The sequence below is a fragment of the Cotesia glomerata genome, linkage group LG4 (genome assembly GCF_020080835.1).
Source record: "Cotesia glomerata isolate CgM1 linkage group LG4, MPM_Cglom_v2.3, whole genome shotgun sequence".
Taxonomy (NCBI): Eukaryota; Metazoa; Arthropoda; class Insecta; order Hymenoptera; family Braconidae; genus Cotesia; species Cotesia glomerata.
This window is the reverse complement of record NC_058161.1, coordinates 21,312,028-21,331,651: the sequence shown is the minus strand read 5'-3', so window position 1 is coordinate 21,331,651 and position 19,624 is coordinate 21,312,028. Positions and strand designations below refer to the sequence as shown.

At 33.3% G+C, this 19,624-nt stretch overlaps 3 protein-coding genes across 3 annotated transcripts; 1 reads left to right on the top strand and 2 right to left on the bottom strand.

The window, feature by feature from the left end:
* Positions 1-1,315: 1,315 nt before the first annotated feature.
* Positions 1,316-6,006, top strand: LOC123263967. Its single transcript, XM_044727012.1, has 4 exons — positions 1,316-1,320; positions 2,310-3,081; positions 3,187-3,520; positions 3,635-6,006. Exons 1-4 carry the CDS (start codon positions 1,316-1,318, stop codon positions 6,004-6,006), a joined length of 3,483 nt encoding a protein of 1,160 aa, XP_044582947.1.
* Positions 6,007-9,447: 3,441 nt separating this feature from the next.
* LOC123263966 lies at positions 9,448-10,692 on the bottom strand. The gene has a single exon (XM_044727011.1). The coding sequence runs from the start codon at positions 10,690-10,692 to the stop codon at positions 9,448-9,450; it is 1,245 nt and encodes a 414-aa protein (XP_044582946.1).
* Positions 10,693-11,204: 512 nt separating this feature from the next.
* On the bottom strand, positions 11,205-12,125 carry LOC123263965. The gene has a single exon (XM_044727010.1). It carries the CDS (start codon positions 12,123-12,125, stop codon positions 11,205-11,207), a length of 921 nt encoding a protein of 306 aa, XP_044582945.1.
* Between the last annotated feature and the right edge of the window lie 7,499 nt (positions 12,126-19,624).

The window sequence follows — 19,624 nt, the reverse complement described above, 5'->3', positions numbered from 1 at the left end:
TATGCGGCGGCAGCTTGGAGTGACCGTTGCGATAGGGAGGACTGGAGACATCTTCGAGCACTTCAGCGTCAAGCGCTAATAACAACAACTACTGCCTACAGGACAGTTTCGATCGAGGGATTTCGCGTAGGCGCGGGCGCAGTGCCCATTCAGCTCGTAATAGACGAACGGTGCGCGCGATACAGCCTCCGTATCGGCAAACAGGCTACCCTTGGAAACGTCACCGTGCAGCCAGATGCGGAGGATCGCCTTGTCACCCTTAGAACTGAAACCATACGTCGGTGGCAAGAACAATGGGATACATCAGAGAACGGCCGCGAAACTAAAGTCTTCTTTCCAGACGTAGCAGAGCGTCTAACAAACAAATGGATCAGACCTAACTTCTGGCTGACCCAAATCCTAACCGGCCACGGTTGCTTTAGAGAATACCAATACAAGTACGAACATACGGATAGTAGATTCTGCGACGAGTGTAGGGAGAATGGGTTAGGAGAAAGGGTCGACAACGTGGAGCACTTAATGCTTGAATGCCATGAGTACGAGCCTCAACGTGAGGTGCTCAAGGACATATGGGGTGGGAACGCGGAGTGGGCGAGCGTTGCGCGTGCGATTGCCACATCCCAAAGTAACTTCAAGCTTTTAAAAGGTTTCAGTAAAGTAGTAATGTGTTGCAAACTCCAAACCCAGCTAGCTAATGAAAACGCGACTAGGGACGAGACTCAACAGACATCCACCTAGGTAAAGTCGGAGCGCCTAGGCACAAGCGATATGCTCCACACAATTGTGAGGACAGTATAAAGCTTTGGATGACTGACGTAGAATAAGCTAGGGAAAATGACCACAAATAACACAAGTGCCCGGGCACCCTACACACGCAAACACTTACACGTAAAATCAAACGTTACACACAACGCATCACACAAACAACATGGTCTTCAATCGACTCCGCCTCCCCGTGGTCCCCGCTGGATACTGCTCATATCCTGTGGGTACATCTCGATGTGCCTACGGGGAATGAGTTGCCAGAGGAGTCGATGAGAGTTGCACACATTTACAATTATACGCAACTCTTGCAGCTGTTCAATGAATGTGTATAAACACAAGAGAACGGCGATTTTTCCTTGCCCGCGAACTGGACTGTGTTCTCGTTATGGTGGGAGTAGGACAAATATACGTGCGTGTATAGCTCTTTTGAGCCCAGGAAACGGCCTCTTCGGAGGTAGGCGAAAGCCTCACCATATATTCTTCTATTAATTAAATTGAGAGTGAAGAGTGAATTTTTTTTTGTTATTTACATTAATTATTTACTAATTAAATGCGGTGATTTAATCATTTGATTTATTTACTTTATTAATTATTAATTATTATTAATAAAATTGAGCGCAGATTTATTTTTTTTCGTTTAAAGATTTAATTAATTATTATTAAATAAGTTTATTGAGGCGATTTTGGAAATTTTATTCTGGATTGTTAAACTTGAGGTTTGCTTGCGAACTGCGAATCGGCGACGGTGTCGAATATTCTTATTATGCGTTTCGTTTCTTGATATTGTTAACCTGAGCCGATTGTTTTAAGTTATTGATAATAGATTAATAATTTATTTTTTTTTATTAATTGAGAATTAATACGAGCAACCCCGAGTAATTTCCTCGATCCTTCTACATATTTATAATAAAAATTAACAAAATTATATTAATTTTGTTATTTGAATGTTGAAATACTAAAATCACCAATTATTGACCGAAGAAACCCAATAAATGACCGACCGTTCTCCAATTAATTGACCGCTGATATAATTATAAGTAATTTTGTAAACTACATGTATGTAATTAAATTTATGCAGTACTTTTGAAGTATTAACGACATCTTTAATAAAACTTAACATACAATATAATTTTAAATAGTATTTTTTTATAAAATAATATAAATAATACTAAGTGGTTGTGTTGTTTATCGCTCCGTATAACTTTATTAATTTTGTGATTAATTTCAGTTCATTAATTTTTATTTTTATATCATATCTAGTTAATAATTTTTTGTTTCAAGTTGTGCTATTTATCGTTTCGGTACTTTATTATTTACGGACTTATTTTGCAAGTTAAATTTTGTAACAAGTGTTTTCAGCATTAGCTATAGTGTGTTGGCCTGATAGTTATTTTGTTTTGGAGTTCTGCTATTGCCATCTATACTATACCGGACAAAGCTCTTAATTGGTGTGGTATTTGCATTCGTTCGATTACCGACGATAACTTTGCCGCTACAAGTGTTGTTTGTAAACATTGCTTTCATTTGACATGTGTCAAAATTAGATGTGCTTTGCATTCAAGATCTGATGTCGTGGAGTTTGTAGCTGATAAGTATCCGATTTGTCCTGCTGTACAGTCTCAGGTGCAATCTCCACCACAATCTGATGTATTAGAGCAGATTAATGAAAAACTTGGGTTAATTCAGGATATTAGCAAAAAAGTTAATGGTGTTATTGAAAAGTTAGATAACCTTAATGAGATCTGCAAAACTCTACGTAAGGATTATGAGAGCCTGGATAAACGTGTTACTGCAGTTGAAGATGCTTCTGCCGCTGCTTCTTCGGAAGTTCGTTCAAATGTAGAGACTGTCAAGCAGTTGCAAGATATTGAAATGCGGCAATTATCTTTGGAGACAAAACAGCTTTCCGATCATCTTATTATTTCGGGAATCCCTGAGCTACCTACTGAGAACTTGAGTGGTATTGTGATGAATTTAAGTAGATACTTAGAGCTACAGGGGCTTGATAACCAACACATTTTGTCTGTGGAGCGACTTGGGAAGAGGAAAATAGGTGTTGCTGCAAATGATTCTTCACATTCCCGGGATATTCTAGTGAAGTGTCAGTCCTCGATTATTATTAATAAATTTTTTGAGGCGAAGAAAATACATCGGGACATTACAGCAGATTTGGTAATTCAAGGTGTTCGTAATTTGCCAGTTTATATTAACAGACGTTACCCTTCTGCTCTTTACAAGTTACGTCAGAACATTGTGAAGCAGTTCCCGATGATAAATAAGAAAAAAAATGTCTGGATTTCGGCAGGTTCAGTATATGTTAGATTACAGGATGGCTCGGATCCAATTAAGTTACGACCCTCAATGGATTTAAAAAAGATACCGGGTTTAAGCCAATAACGTCGTGTCGTTGACTCTCAGCAGTGTGTTAATAACTACAGTTCCTCAGTTAATTTAAAAATTTGTCATTTAAATGCGCAATCATTAATTCCTCACATTGATGAATTTCGTGAATATCTTCGACCACTGGATTTTGATATTATTGCTGTTACGGAATCGTGGCTTTCATCAAGTGTTGTAGACGCACAAGTCTGGCTTCCAGAATTTTATTTGCTTCGTAATGATCGTAATCGGCGTCACGGAGGAGGTGTTCTGTTGTTTATACGAAATACATCATCGTCGCGAGTTATTCACTGCTCTTCAAATCAGATGGATGGCTTTCCGGAGTATATTATTGCAGAAGTGTGGTCCTCATCGCGTAATTGAATCTTAATATCGGTAATATATCGACCTCCAAATGCTGCATTACTAAATGATTTTGAAAGTGACTTCAGTGATCTTTTTATGTTTTACAAAAATGTTGTAATTATAGGTGACCTAAATATAAATATGTTAACAAATTCGTATTTATCTGCGCACTTAAAAGACTTCTGCAAATCTTATGATTTATATATTGTTCCATTTAATGCCACACATCATACGGCAACGTCTCATACATGGATTGATCACTGTATAGTTAGTAATATTAATAATATTGTTTCAACGTTTCAATCTGATGTGCCTTTTCTTTCCGGACACGATATTATTAGTGTTACATTAAATTACAGTGTACCAAAGCATTCTCTGATAACATTTCGCTGCCGTAATTGGAATCTCCTAAGTAATGAGTCTATTGTTGAATGGCTTAATGGTTTTTTGCTGGAGTTCAATGGTGAATATCCTTCAGTTGATGATAGTGTATTTCATTTAAACAGTAATGTATTAAACATTATTGACTCTATTGCTCTGGAACGAGTGGTTAGGGTATCTCGCCCTCCTGCTCCTTGGATAACTGATGAGATTCGTGATTTGCAACGTCGTAGGGATAGACTGTACAGAATTTTCCGTAGATCTGGTTTTGCTTACACGGAATACTGCAATGTACGTCGTTTGATTAAGAAAAGGATAATTGAAGCTAAGAAAAACCATCTACAAAGCCGCTTTAGATACGCTAGGAGTCCTAAAGCCATTTGGAATGACTTTAGAAGACTGGGTCTCTTAAAAGATTCATCGAAAGCGCTTATTTCTCCAGATCTTGATTTAGATGAACTTAATGACCATTTTGTATCAGTTGGTAGTCTCGGGCGCAATGTTGCTAACTGTCAATATGTATACGATAATGTTAGTACTACTCCAAATCAGTTCTACTTCAGGGAAGTAACAGAGGAAGATGTTGTGCGTAATATGAAGAGGATAACTACTTCAGCGATTGGTCCAGATGGTCTCTCTATGAAATATTATGAAGTACTTCAGCAATTTCTCGTACCTGAGATTGTTAATTTGTTCAATTTTTCATTGAGGACAAGTCATTTTCCAGAACAATGGAAGAAATCAATTGTGTTGCCAATACCGAAAGTGAGATGTCCTCAATCTTATGATAATTATCGACCAATTTCTCTCTTGTGTCCTTTGTCAAAAGTCTTGGAGAGCTGTGTGCATGATCAGATTGTTCACCATGTCAGATTGAATAATTTACTTGATCCACTCCAGACAGGTTTCCAAGAAGGTATGAATACACAAACTGCGATTGTACGCCTATGTGATGACATTCGCCTAGCAATTGATGGCCGTAAGGTCACTATTGCTGTTTTCTTCGACTTCAGTAAGGCGTTTGACTGTGTCGATCATATATTGTTGTTGTCATCGCTCAAAGATCTTAATTTTTCACCAGAAGTATTTGCATGGTTTCGTTCCTATTTGACTAACAGATTACAAGCTGTTCGAGGTGGAGATTGTTTGTCTTCTTTGCTGCGTTCTGTAAGTGGCGTCCCGCAAGGAAGTGTGCTTGGCCCGCTTTTATTTGCATTATTTATCACACCTCTAGGGCTGCAAATGGAGTGCAAACATCTGTTTTATGCGGACGACTTGGTCATATACATTACATGCCTAATGTCTGATGTGGATGAAGCAGTGTTAAAATTAAATGTTGAGGTCAATCGTATAGTCAAGTGGTGTGAAAATAATTTCTTAAGATTAAATGCCGCAAAAACAAATGCAATTATTTTTGGAAGTCCGCAACATGTAAATGATCATGCTTGTATCAATGCGCGGAAGATTGTGATTAATAACGTAGTCATTGATTACACAAACAATGTTAAATATCTGGGTGTTATTTTGGACAATATTCTTTCGTGGCATGATCAAGTTATTATGGTGTGTAATCGCTCGATGCGTTGTCTGGCACGTTTAAAAATGAACAATGAATTGTTCAATTATCAGATACGCAGAAGATTAGTGGCAGCATTAATTCTTCCGATGTTCGACTACTGTACAGCTGCTTACACGGACATGTCTGGTACTTTGCAGAAAAAGTTACAAAGGAAGCTTAACGCCTGCATCAGGTTTATATTTCGGCTAGCAAGGCATGATCATATCACTCCTAGCAGAAGATCACTTGGCTGGCTGACATTGTCAGGCCGACGTGACTTTTTGATTGCTTGCACAGTCTTTAAGATGCTGCGGTTACATTACGATGGAATATTGATGCACGGCTTCAGCGTATTAACATCAGTTCGGGTGCGATCAGATAGACAGACAGATGTGCTTAGCTTACCATATGCTAGGACAGTAACATATGATAAATCATTCTTGGTCACGGCAGTTAGAGTTTGGAATCAGTTACCGGAGGAGATTGTGCAAATCACTGATTACAGTGAATTCAGATCAAAATGTTATGCATTCTTCTTATCTAGAGACGATATATAAACAATATTTTTATTTAATTAATTAATTAATGAATCTCACAGAACTCTTTAATTATTTGCTTTGAGTCAACGTCACATATTCTATTTTATTTCACAATATTATTATAATTGTTATTATCATTTTGAAATAATCTTTATTAATGTTAAATGTCTTCGCGTCATGTGGATTGTATGAATGCTAGGATTATTTGTATAATTAATGTAAGGCCCTTAGGGAGCTTCGGCTTCAGGGTCTAAATTTTTGAATAAATAAATAAAAAAAAAATAATAGCAATAATTAACATAAAGTCACATTTCTTTAGGTCACAAATAATCACAAATTCATTTTGATAACGATAATTCTTCTGATTCACTTGAAATTTTTTTATTCTTCTTCTTTTTTTCAATTAAAGCTTTTTTACTAGCTTGTAACTCTTTTTTATTTTTTTAATTGCTTAGCAATTTTTTCTTCTAATAATTCGTTCTTTGATATAACTGTTCACTAAAAAAATTAGAACAAAATAAAATTTAATAATCAAAAAAGATTTTAAGTATTATTTCAATTATAAATATACATTTTATAATCATTATTTTTATATTCACAAAATATTGAATGACTAAAGTACTTTAAACACTTGACAGATTTAATTTTAAGGTTAAAAAGTTAGTATTATAAATATACGATCATTAATTGGATTGTGATAAAATCAAAGGGTCTAATAAATGACCGAATGAATTTTTTACTAGGTAAAGGGCTTCTGACGGATCCAATAGTTGACCGGTCTTAAAATAATATTTAAACTTATAATTTAACTTTATGTTTTCAAAAAAGTTGAAATCTGATCTTTAATTAACATAATAAAATTAAAATATTTTATATTATGCCGATAAATATCACTAAATTAATGATGAAATGCACTCACTCTCTAATTGTACGCTAGTTATTTTTGACCGCTTTATGGCTGGTTTGGTTGCGTTGTAAACAAACTCAGAATATTTTTTTAAAGCTATAATCACTGCGCAGTTAATTGGGTAATTTTTTATTATGATGATTAAATACCATATTTTTTTATTTTAATACTTTAAGAAAAAAAAAAAACCCTTGTAAAATATTAATTAATTAACTTTTTTATACATCGGTCAACTAATTGGTGACCGGTCAACAACTGGTGCATTTACTCTATTTTGAAAATTTCCAATTAAATATTGTTATGGATTAAATAATTTTAAAGATTCCATTTTTTGTTCGAATCCGTCAATTGATAAAATTTACGTAAACTAGAAAATCGAACGCGCTTTGCGCGCTTCTGTCAGAATGTTTATTATCGACAATTTAATTAATCAATATTTTTACAAATTTTACTTATTAATATTTAACCGTTGCCATGGTAACCGTCGCTATGATAACCATTGCTAAAAAAGGTCACCATGGCAACGAAAAGCGACAATAATGAAAACGTCACATCAACTTTTTAATAAAAGTTTTGATTATTTTCATGGAAAAAATTCGCCATAGCAACGGTTACCATAGCAAAGGTTACTATGGCAACGGTTACTATAGCAACGGTTACTATGGCAACGGTCACCATAGCAACGGTTACTATGGCAACGGTTATCATAGCAACGAAAAGCGACAACAATGAAAACGTCACATCAACTTTTTACTAAAGGATAATTTAGTTCTTCAAATAAGAAATATTTTTCGATGAAAATTCTGGTTAACAAAATATAATAAATTTATTTTGCTTCCAAAATAATAGTTTCGAAAGGTAAAGATCTGAATTCAGCATGGGATTTCTTAAACTAATTTGACATTGAGTAATATAAATAATCGAGACAAAGAATTTTTAATTTAAAATTAGATCTTAGTTGTAGTTGATTAACCATGGAAGATACATCGAAGATTAAATTTTATTTGTAATTGTAAGTGACCAATTCATGTTAGAAATCAAAAGTATAACAAAATCTTCGATGCATAAATGAAATAGTTACAGTAACAAAATATTGTTTTTCATCAAAAATAGTTGCAAAAATTAAATAATTGAATATTATAGGTATTTGCTGGGAACTTCAAAAAAATCATAAAATAAGGAAATGCAAAGATAGCCAGAATCCAGATACAAAAATGCGAAAATGGGTCGGAGACTTTTTGAAGAATGCAAAAAGAGATAAGAACGAGCAATTTAATCAAAAGTGTGAAGATATTCAAGAATTTAATTTTATTATTAATATTATTATTATTATTATTATTATTATGTTATTAAATGCTCAGGGGGGTTGTCCCCGGAGTCCGATTCTCCGAGGGCCCAGCCTGAGCTCCATCCATTACTGCTGTACCACTTAGGATAGTTTCCGTAATTGTTTTAAAAATTATAGTTAATTTGGGATTAGGATATTAAATAAATTGTGCGTCGATTTGTAAGGGAATAAAATGAAGATTTATTTATCCCCAGAGGAGGAAAACTCAGTTGCACTGAGAAAAAACCTCCTCGAATGAAAAAATGTACAAGTAAGAACGCAAAGCGTGTAGTGCGAATAAGACTATGTGTAAATTGCCGTCGCAATCAACACGAGGTGAGCTCAACCTTCTTAGAAACGCAAAATGTATTAATTCAGAATTCGTGAATTGACGCTAACCTTTAAGTTAACTAGAGTCGATTGATAGTGCAATACTAATTAATCGACGTACAACGTCAGTGTAAATACTGATAGATTATAATTATTAGTGTAGGAACTAATTAGATAATTTGACGTCAGAATTGAATAATTGATGAAATTTGATTTGATAGAATGATGGTTAAATGTCGAACGATGAATTTAATGTAATTTATTATAAGTATTGCGTATTAACTATGGATTGACTAAAGCCGCGTGGCTGATGCAATCCTTTCTCAAAATGGCGCGCAATAACCGCGTGGCGTCACTTATTAATTTTGATTTATTTAACTCACTGAATAATTACTAATGAAATTTAATGATTCGAGAATTTAATTGGTAATTGAAATTAATGAAACTAATAATATTTAATGAAAATTTTAAGTGTTAAAGTAAATGCGTATTATACGTGATAAATCAGAAAACGATTGACACAGAGTAGTCGTACTAGTACAAGCGTCCAAGCACAACTGCTTTTCGCCCGCCACGCGAGCCGGCTTCTCTCCCGCTAACCAGGGCGCGCATGAGCGACAGCCATGGTGTGACACGAATTTACACGAGTTGGAGCGATCAAGCCCGAAGGCGCAACTCCTCATATAAATTTCTATTGAATGTTTTTCTATCGGTTAAACATACTCCCTCCGTTGCAAAGGCTGAGCAAGATGGTATGAATAGTGTTTACAATTAGTTACATTACATGATTACAATGTTTGATTTTATAAAATTCAAGAATTGATTGGTAAAGGACATAGTAGAGTGATATTTCGTTTGTATATCCCTTGAGCCGTTCGGATTGAAAGTACTCTTGTCACATCATCATCTCCAGGATGAATGTCGACCACCACTCCCAGCTGCCACCGCATACATGGTTGGTTTTATCCATCAATAAGACGACTTGATTGATTGAAATTTCTCCTTGAGAGGAATGCCATTTTTGCCGAATTTGAAGTTCATGGAGGTATTCCAAATACCAACGTCTCCAAAAGTCTTGTCTAGCCTTGATAATGAATTGCCAAACATTGAGTCTGTTATCTGGAACATCAGAAAAATCATTTTCAGGCAGCATTGTGAGAGGACGTCCTATTAAAATATGAGCAGGCGTCAAGGCAATAGGATCATTAGGATCACTAGATAGAGAACAGAGAGGACGAGAATTTAGTATAGATTCTATTTGGATGGTTAGAGAATTTAATTCTTCGAAAGTGAGAAGTTGGTCTTTTACCACTCGTTTAAAGTGGTGTTTGAAGGATTTTACCGCTGCTTCCCAAATACCACCAAAATGAGGAGATAGTGGAGGATTGAACGTCCAGATAATGTTTTTGCGTACAGCATATTCGTTAACGGAATTTTGATGGGATTTTGAATTAAATAACACATACAATTCTCTCAATTGATTATTTGCGCCTACAAAATTAGTACCATTGTCCGAATAGACGTGAGTTGGAACTCCTCGTCGACCAATGAAACGACCAAATGCCCCGAGAAAACCTTCTGTTGTTAAATCGCTAGCAATTTCTAAATGTATAGCTTTAGTAGCCATGCAAACAAAGACGCATCCATAGACTTTAATTTTTGTTCTGTTTCTGAATTTACGTTCTTTAATAAAGAGCGGTCCAAAGTAGTCTACACCCACGTGGGAAAATGCCGCTGATTCGGTGACTCGAGATCTAGGTAAATTAGCCATTTTACCTTGCAGTATTACAGGCTGATGTCGAATGCATGTGACACAATTTTTTACAATTTTACGGATCTGGTTTTTACCGTCTAGTAGCCAAAATTTGTGTCTAAGATTTGAAAGCGTACTCTGTATACCTGAATGGTATAATTTTTCATGTGTTTCTCTAATAATTAAATCGGTAACATAATGACGTGAAGGTAATAAAATAGGATGTTTCTTTGAAAAAGATATAGGAGCATGTTTCAAACGACCTCCTACTCTCAGTAGTCCATCTGAATCGATAAATGGATTGAGACATCGCAATCGTAAGTTCTTAGTCTCTCCGGTTTCCTTAATTTGTTCGATTTCATAATGATATTGTTCGTTTTGAATCATAGTCAAGATTTTTATTTCAGTTGATAATTTTTCTTCTACGCTTAAAGATTTGTATTTGAAGGCATTATTTTTTAACATTCGTAAACAATAAGAAAGGGAAATTATAAGTTTGGAATATGATGAAAATCGTTTAAACAAATTCTCAGTAGTGGCTAATAAACAGGTAATTTTTCGAGTACCTGGAAGTTCGGAAGGAACAGCAGGCTTTAAGTTAGGCCAATTAAGAGAGTCCTGTGAGAGCCACGTGGGACCTTCTAACCACATTTTGTTAATTAAGAATTCAGAAGGAAGTTGACCTCTAGATAAACAATCTGCCGGATTGTCTTTGGTTCTAACATGTCGCCATTCGACTTTACTGCAAAGAGTTTGAATTTTTGTTACGCGATTTGCTTCAAAGACCTTCAGAGAGTTAGGGAGACCGTTTGAGCCATTGAAGTACAATAGTTGAATCAGACCAAAACGTAACTTTAGAAATATCAAAGTCAAAGGAGGGAATTGTGTCTTTATATAATTTAGCAAGTAATAATGCTCCGCATAATTCTAATTTTGGAATTGTAACATCTTTGATGGGGAGCAACTCGAGATTTAGAACAAACTAATTTTGTGAGTATGTTTCCGCGTTCATTTACTGATCTTATATAAATACAAGCACCATAGCCCACTTTACTAGCGTCACAAAATCCGTGCAATTGTATGTCAGTCGGATTGGGAAGTAAAATATTGCGCTCAATAGAAAAATCTTTAACCAGAGGTAATTGTTCAGCAAATTTACACCAGTGTAAATGTAGCTCTTGTGGGACCGCTTCGTCCCAGTGGACCTTTAATTTCCAACATTCTTGAATGATAGTTTTTGCCGCTAATACTATAGGACCCAGAATTCCGATAGGGTCGAAAATTTTTGCAATATCAGATAAGATGGTTCGCTTAGTTATTTTTCGCGACGAGTCAATTGGTTTGACTGTGTAAATAAATTCGTCCGTTAGAGAATTCCATGCAATGCCTAAAGTTTTAGAAATTGGATCATCATTGATAGCACAATCTAAATCTAAAGTTCTTTGATCGAAATTATCCAGTGCATGTCGATGATTTGAAGCCCATTGTCTGAGTTCAAATCCACCTTTTCGCACCAGTTGAATGATTTCATCACGCAATTTTAAAATTTCGGTCAAAGAATTAGATCCAGTTAGTAGATTATCGACATAAAGATCTCGTTTTAATATTTTTGAAGCTACAGGAAAATTATGAGATTCGTCATCAGCAAGTTGGTTTACGGTGCGTATAGCTAAAAATGGGGCTGCAGAAACCCCGAACGTAACTCGTTTAAGTTCAAAAGTGCTAATATTGTTATTATGATAGTAAAGAATTCGTTGAAATTTGTGATGATCCGGATGAATACAGATTTGCCGATACATTTGAGCGATGTCAGAAGTCATAGCATAAACAAAGGTGCGGAAACGCAAAATAATAAGAGATTGTCTTGTATAGTAGGTCCAGTTAGTAGAACTTCATTCAATGAGATACCTTTATCGGTTTTAGCTGAAGCATCAAATACAACGCGTACCTTGGTGGTAGTACTAGATGTTTTAATTATCGGATGATGGGGCATATAATACCCAGGTCCACTATCATCCGGTACGTGTACCATGTGGCCAAGATCGATATATTCGTTCATGACTTTAATGTATTCAGCCTTTAATGAGGAATCTGAATTTAGTCTCCTCTGTAAGGATAGAAATCTTTTATAAGCTAGTTGTTTAGAATTTCCGAAATCGACATCGTCTACGCGAAAGGGTAATTTTACTACATATCTACCGTCAGTATCGCGAGTAGTATTATTTTGATAATAGGTCTCACACGTAGAATCATCAAAGGATCGAGAATCATTAGAACCTAGGTCTTCAATATTCCAAAATTTGGTTAATTGACTCGATAGATCAGTTAATTGACAAGTTACAGGAAATACATCTTTATCATTATTGACTCCCCGCTACGACCCAGCCCAGTTGTGTTTTTTGTAGTATTAAATCACAATCATTTTGTGAGCGATTAATCTGTCCGACAGATAGAAGAGAAAGTGTGGTACCTGAACCGATAAGGACATCTACAGGTCTTGGTATGTGAAATTGTGGATCAGCGAGTATTATGTTTTTAGGTATGCATATTTTATTACGTGGAAATATTTCATTCGGACTTAATTCTGCAATTTCATCAACGGTTAAAAATGACAATGTTCTTTGAAATTTATCGTTTAAAGATTTACAATTTATTTGTACGACATGTTTTGAAAGGGTTTGCATTCCATTAACAGCCCCGATTGGAATAGAACAATTTTGCATAGGAAGTTTTAATTTATAAGTCAAACTTTCAGTCATAAAATGAGCTGTTGCACAGGTATCAAGTAAAGCGCGAGCTTGTATGAATTTACCTGCTGAGTCACGCATCTGGATGAGAGCACTCATCATCAATTGAAAACGCGGTGTTCTAAGTATGGTTATATAATTATGAACGACTAGTCAAGCTGTAGATCCCTTATCATTTGTTACAGTAGCGGGTGATTCGATTTTGGCAGAATCATGTTTTGATACGTTAGCATTATTTGTTTGTTGAGTTGCATTTTGATTAATGTGCAATGCAGTATGATGGAATTTCTTACAGACTCGACATCTGCTAGAAGTGCAGTTTCCCTGGTGTACGCGAAGACAATTATTGCAGAGTTTACTAGATTTTACGAATTTTATGCGTTCTCCTACAGTTAATGCATTGAATGTGTGACATTTATAGAGTGGATGTGAATGTTTGCAACATGGGCAGGCAGAAGAGGAAGTTGTCACTAAAGCTCGAACTGGCGTGTCAGTTTTTTGTTTCTTCAAATTATTATTCGAGTGCTCATTACGTCTTCGTTTGGAAGAATGATCGGAATCGCGATGTTTATCGGGTCTGTGTGTATTAAGTCTGAAGGCAAAGTTTGAGATAAATTCACAAAATGATTCGAATGTTGGGAGAGTGTCGTTGTCAGTGAACGTTTCTTGCCATTTGTTTTTAATTTCTGATGGTAACTTATTTTCTAATATTCGTACAAGTAAGGATTCGGTAATATTAATTTGAAACGACTGTAGATTATTTATATGTTGCCGAGCATCATCTATCAACTTGTTTAAATTACTTGTTGTTGGGATCGAAATTGTATTAAGATTAAGTATCGAGTCATAATGTTTACAAATAAATGTTCTTTTTTTCTGATATGTTTTAGTTAAAAATCCCATGCTTTAATATAATTCTCTGCACTCGCATCAAAAGCGCTAGCTTGTTAGTTGCTGAGCCAATTAAACATCCGCGGAGGTATAAAAATTTGTTTAGATCATCAAGATCATTACGTGTATCAATAAGTGTTTTTAAATGTGTTTTTGAAAGATAGCCAATTTTCAAAATTACCATCGAATTTAGGTAAATCAGTAGTAGGGAGTTTAGCAAGTCGTTGAGTCTCAACAAAGGTAGTATTTCCCGCTGTAGTATTATTCGTACTAATGTTTGCATTATGTGAATTATTATGGTTAGTTCTATTCAATTGAGTTAACTTTTCAAATTGATCCATAAGATCGTAAAATAATGTACGAACGTCTTCCGCGAGATTTACACTTTTTAATTCAACACTTAAAAAAATTTCAAACTCGGGGACTTTGAAATTTTTTGACGGTGTAAACTCGGCATACGTCATACACTAGAACATGGTGTCTTAATTTCAATAAATTTATCAGTTTCTGGTAGTTTGTAGCCAATTGTTATTGATAAATTGAAAAAAATTTTTAAATCAATACTTAAAAAAATTTCAAACTCTGGGACTTAGAAATTTTTTGACAGTGTAAACTCGGCATACGCCATACACTAGAACATGGTGTCTTAATTTCAATAAATTTATCAGTTTCTGGCAGTTTGTAGCCAATTGTTATTGATAAATTAAAAATTGATAAATTAAAAAAAATTTTTAAATCAATACTGTTAGAAAAATTTCAAACTCGAGGATTTTAAGAAAATTTTCTGTGTATACGCGGCGTATACTTTGGATGAATTCGACACGTATACACTATGTATACTTGGTGTATACTGAGCATAAACCGATCCGCTAGGGGACCTTTTTATCGTGTCTTTAAAAATAAATTTAAAAATCATTTTACCAGCTTTTGCAGCATCCTTCACTCCATCCATTTCGGACATAGTTTTTTCTCTGAAATAAAATAAATAAAACAAATAAAAATAAAACAAGTAAATAAAATAAATAAATAAAAATTAGTAAATTAACAACATAAAATAAATAAAAAATTAAATGGGGCATTCCATGCGAAATGGGAAAATAACTAAAATTTTAAAATTTCTCTAATTAATTCTAATTTTATCCCTGATAAAACAGAATGATTTGATATGATAAAGAATGATTAAAAAATTAATCATTTTTGATGATTTCAAATCATGTAAATCATTTTCGAAATTTCACAATGAATCATTATGAATCATTTTGAATAATGGGAAATAGGCAGTATATGAAATGATTAAAAATGATTAAAAATTTTTAATCATTTCAAAACATTTCTAATCCTGAAATAATGTTCAAATTTTTGTCTCCAGTTATGATTAAAAATGATTCAACTAGTATTTAAATTTTTAAATCATGTGAAATCATTACTAATCCTAAAATACTTTCTGAATTTTAGTTACCAGTTATGATTGAAAATGATTCGGTCAGTATTAAAAATTTTTAATCATTTTATATCCTTTTTAATCGTAAAATAATGCTCGAATTTTTTTCGCCAGTTATGATTGACTATGATTAGGTCAGTATATGAAATTTTGAATCATTTTTAATCCTGAAATAATGCTTGAATTTTTATTACCGGCAATGATTAAAAATAATTCAGCTAGTATTAAAAATTTTGAATTATGTTAAATCATTGCAAATCCTAAAATACTTTCTGAATTTTTGTTTCTAGTTATGATTGAAAATGATTCGGTAACTATTAAAAATTTTTAATCATCCTCAATCTTTTTTAATCGTGAAAAAATGATCGAATTTAATCACTGGTTATGATTGATTATGATTCGGTTAGTATTAAAAATTTGGAATCATGTTAAATCATTGCAAATCCTAAAATACTTTCTGAATTTTTGTTACTAGTTATGATAAAAAATGATTCGGTCAATATTAAAAATTTTTAATTATTCTAAATCTTTTTCAATCGTGGAATAATGCTCGAATTTTTTTCACGGGTTATGATTGAACATCATTGTACATCATTGTACATCATTTTCAAAATTAATCATTCATTATTTCAAATCGTTGTTAATACTATTTTCGGCTTGGAAAATATCTGGAGACAGAGTGATTTGGAAGTATTTTGAATTTTTAATAGTCATCATCATAATGGTTATTGAAATAATATTTGAATTTATTCTTCAGCACTGAATTCTAGTCTCACCACTTTGAAATTTTCTGCATTTTAATTTTTTACCTTACGATTTTATTGCGATATTCTCTCATTGTTAAATTCCGAATGAAATTTCACTTTCATAACTCGGAGTAAAACGTAAAATTTTTTTTCAACTACAAAAATTGGAAAAATAATTACAATTTGAAAAAAATTCTTTAATTAAATAAAAAAAAAAAAAAAATAAAAGGCTACATTAATTTTCACACCAACAACAACTATTTCTTACTTTTATTTACCAGCCCGAATAAAAAAAATTATCTATAATTGTATATACTGATATATTAATATACATGAAAAATGGCCCGATATAAATATATATTATTGTATAGAATCACATATAATTATGTAGAATTATATATGATTATTTCCATAGAAATGAAAAAAATTTGGCGTGCACGAGAACCGAACCACGGACCTGACGCTTGAAAAACTAATTCACTATTTTTTTTTTAAAGAAGTTTATTTGCTTATGAAAATCCATTTACTAATTCACTACCTGTTTACTTATATATAAGACTTACTTATATATTAGAGTTTGTAAAAACTAGAAGTAATGCAAATCGTATACATGATTGATTTGTAGTGAACAAAATTTTTTATAAAATTTATAAATTATTAATATATATATATATATATATATATATATATATATATATATATATAGCAAGCTAGCTTTATATATATATATATATATATATATATACATATATATATATATATATATATTATATAATGATATCTAATGGATATAATGATATCTAATGGATATAATTATATATAATGAAATTTTTAAGATGCTCCATTGCTTTGTAACGGGTGCTTTTCCACTCATTGGCCCCTTAATTAATTTAATAGAAATAAAACAATACCTAGCAAAAATGATTCTAAATTAACAAGGGCGCCACCCGGATTTTTCAATGCGGTTCCTGGAACCGAAAACCAGAGCTGAGTTTAATAATCTACAGGAAGAGAGAGTGGAGGAAGGTGGTCTGAAAGAAATAAATTTTTATTTAACAAAAATGACTGGTATTTATTTAACAACAAAATAGAATAACAACTCGTGCCAATTTCGAGCTTAAATTTCCAAAATAAGTTTCAGGAAAAATTCAAATCTATATAAATTTCCAAATAATTTTCAAAATAGAATTTGTAATTAAATTTCGAAAGCTAAATTTCTAAAAAAACTCTGAAATATTTTGGAATAATAATTATTAAAAAATATAAAAAATATAATCTACCAAAGAAAATTTTATTTAACAAAAATGACCGGTATTTATTTAACAACAAAATAGAATGACAACTCGTGTCCTCGCACGTACAATTAACAACTTAAGACTACAGCCTAACTAACGGCTGACCAGGACTTCTTAAAACTAACAAAAATTCTTAATCCTACAGTACCCTCATATGGAGCGTTTATACTGCAGTTTCTAAGTCGCGCTGTCTACCGGACCCTCACGCTCTATCAAAATTCTTAATCCTGACGGTACCCTCTTATGGAGCATCTATACCACAGTTTCTATCTTACTACCGTGGTACTTCACTTGGCGTCTATACCACGGCTTCTAACTTACTACCGTTGTACCCCACTTGGCGTCTATACAACGGCTTCTAACTTACTACCGTTGTACCCCACTTGGCGTCTATACAACGGCTTCTAGGATTTCTCGCTCCGGAGTCAGATGGACTCAAGCGTGCTCAACGTGCCTCTTGAGCGGTACTATCTCACACACACATTACCCACGCGTCTCCACACACATATCCCGCTCACACACACAACTGACTCTATTTTACTTTTATTTCCGGATTACAAAATTACTCCAAAAAAGTCAACGTTCAATTCTTACTAAAATTATTCAGTCATTAGCTTACAATAAAACTCATGAATTATCCTCACGATTAATAAATTTACTTCTTAAAATTTCCGGCTTAAAACCGACGCTTCTTTTATTCCAAATTTAACACGAGCTTAACTCTGCGCATTAACTTAAATTCTTTCGAAGAACATTCTTTATAAAATTAACTAAATTTTTACTCGGACGTAATCCACACAATAAGTAGTTTTACAAAGAATTTTACCGGAATAATGGTATTAAATTTTACTTATTATAATTTTCACAGGCTTCAATTTCAATATAAGATTTAACCGCGTGGAATTTCCGACTAGACAATTATTATTATTGTTATTGTCGACTGGATAATTAATTAACAACAATTTTATCTCGATGTAAAAATAAATTCCGAAAATCATCCACTGTTATTTCAATTTCTAATTTCGTCGCAATTTTCTTAATACTTAATTTTCCAAATAATAAAATAGTTTCCAAAATTAATACGATATCAATATTTAATTCAAGATAATAAATAGTCTTAATAAAAGATAAATCAATTGTTGTAAATAGTAATAATGATCCAGTTGTTAATTTTACGATTTATTGCGTAATAAAATTCATAAGGAATTTGCGCGCTCAAAATGGATGCCGGCGTTCGTTACCGCGTAGCACGTTTTGACCTCGGGTACCGAATACTATGTCGTGTCGATTGGAACCTTCTCGGTGTTCAGAATTTAATTAATATAAAATATATTTATTTAAACCAATCTCAAGATGTTAATAATTATTAACCAGCTGTATTAATAAAATTAATTATTCACGACTTGCAAACTCAAGAGGTCTAGAACATTCCTCAGGTATAAACCCCCAGGAGGAACGCTTCCAGCAATTAACGAATCAATTCAATTAAATAATTAATTATTATTGAGCAAAATTATTAAACAATTGAATTATCCAAACTTGAATAAATAAAATGAGAAGTAGTGTATTTGATGAGCCGGGTATATGGCCCCAAGGCTCATCATTACCAAAGTCCAATACCTGGTATAAATTTGGTTGAAGAAACTCTATGGTTGATACTCGCTTCCTTCTTTGGACTTCTTGATGTTACTCGTTCCAACACTTTACTACTTCTCCGGACACCACGCATGGCTCGTCTATATAACGACCCCAAAAATACCCCCTCCTGCTCTCTCTCTAGGCCCGAAGATCGATGCGCTCAAATGCTAGTCGAAAAGTTATCGATCTCTGGCGACTTATCGATTAAGGGTAATTTACCCTGTTACAGCTTTAAAATTTATAATTACTTTAAAATTAAAAAAGAATAGAAGTAGAATCAGAGTTAGAAGCTCTAATTTTGATGGAATTATTTGTTTAGTATATGGAACTATATATTGCTGGAGGGCTTGGGTAATAATTTTATGACTGGACAAAATTATTAATTTCGTGAAATCCAATTTTTCTATGAAGTAAAACAGTTCCTTTTTCATTACTTGATTTGCAAAGTACTATAGATTAAAAAATTTTTAATCATTGAAGCAATAGTGTTCGTTCTCAATTTAATTAAATTAATTGATGCTTAGTAATTTCTCACATATAATTAATATTTAACATAGTTAA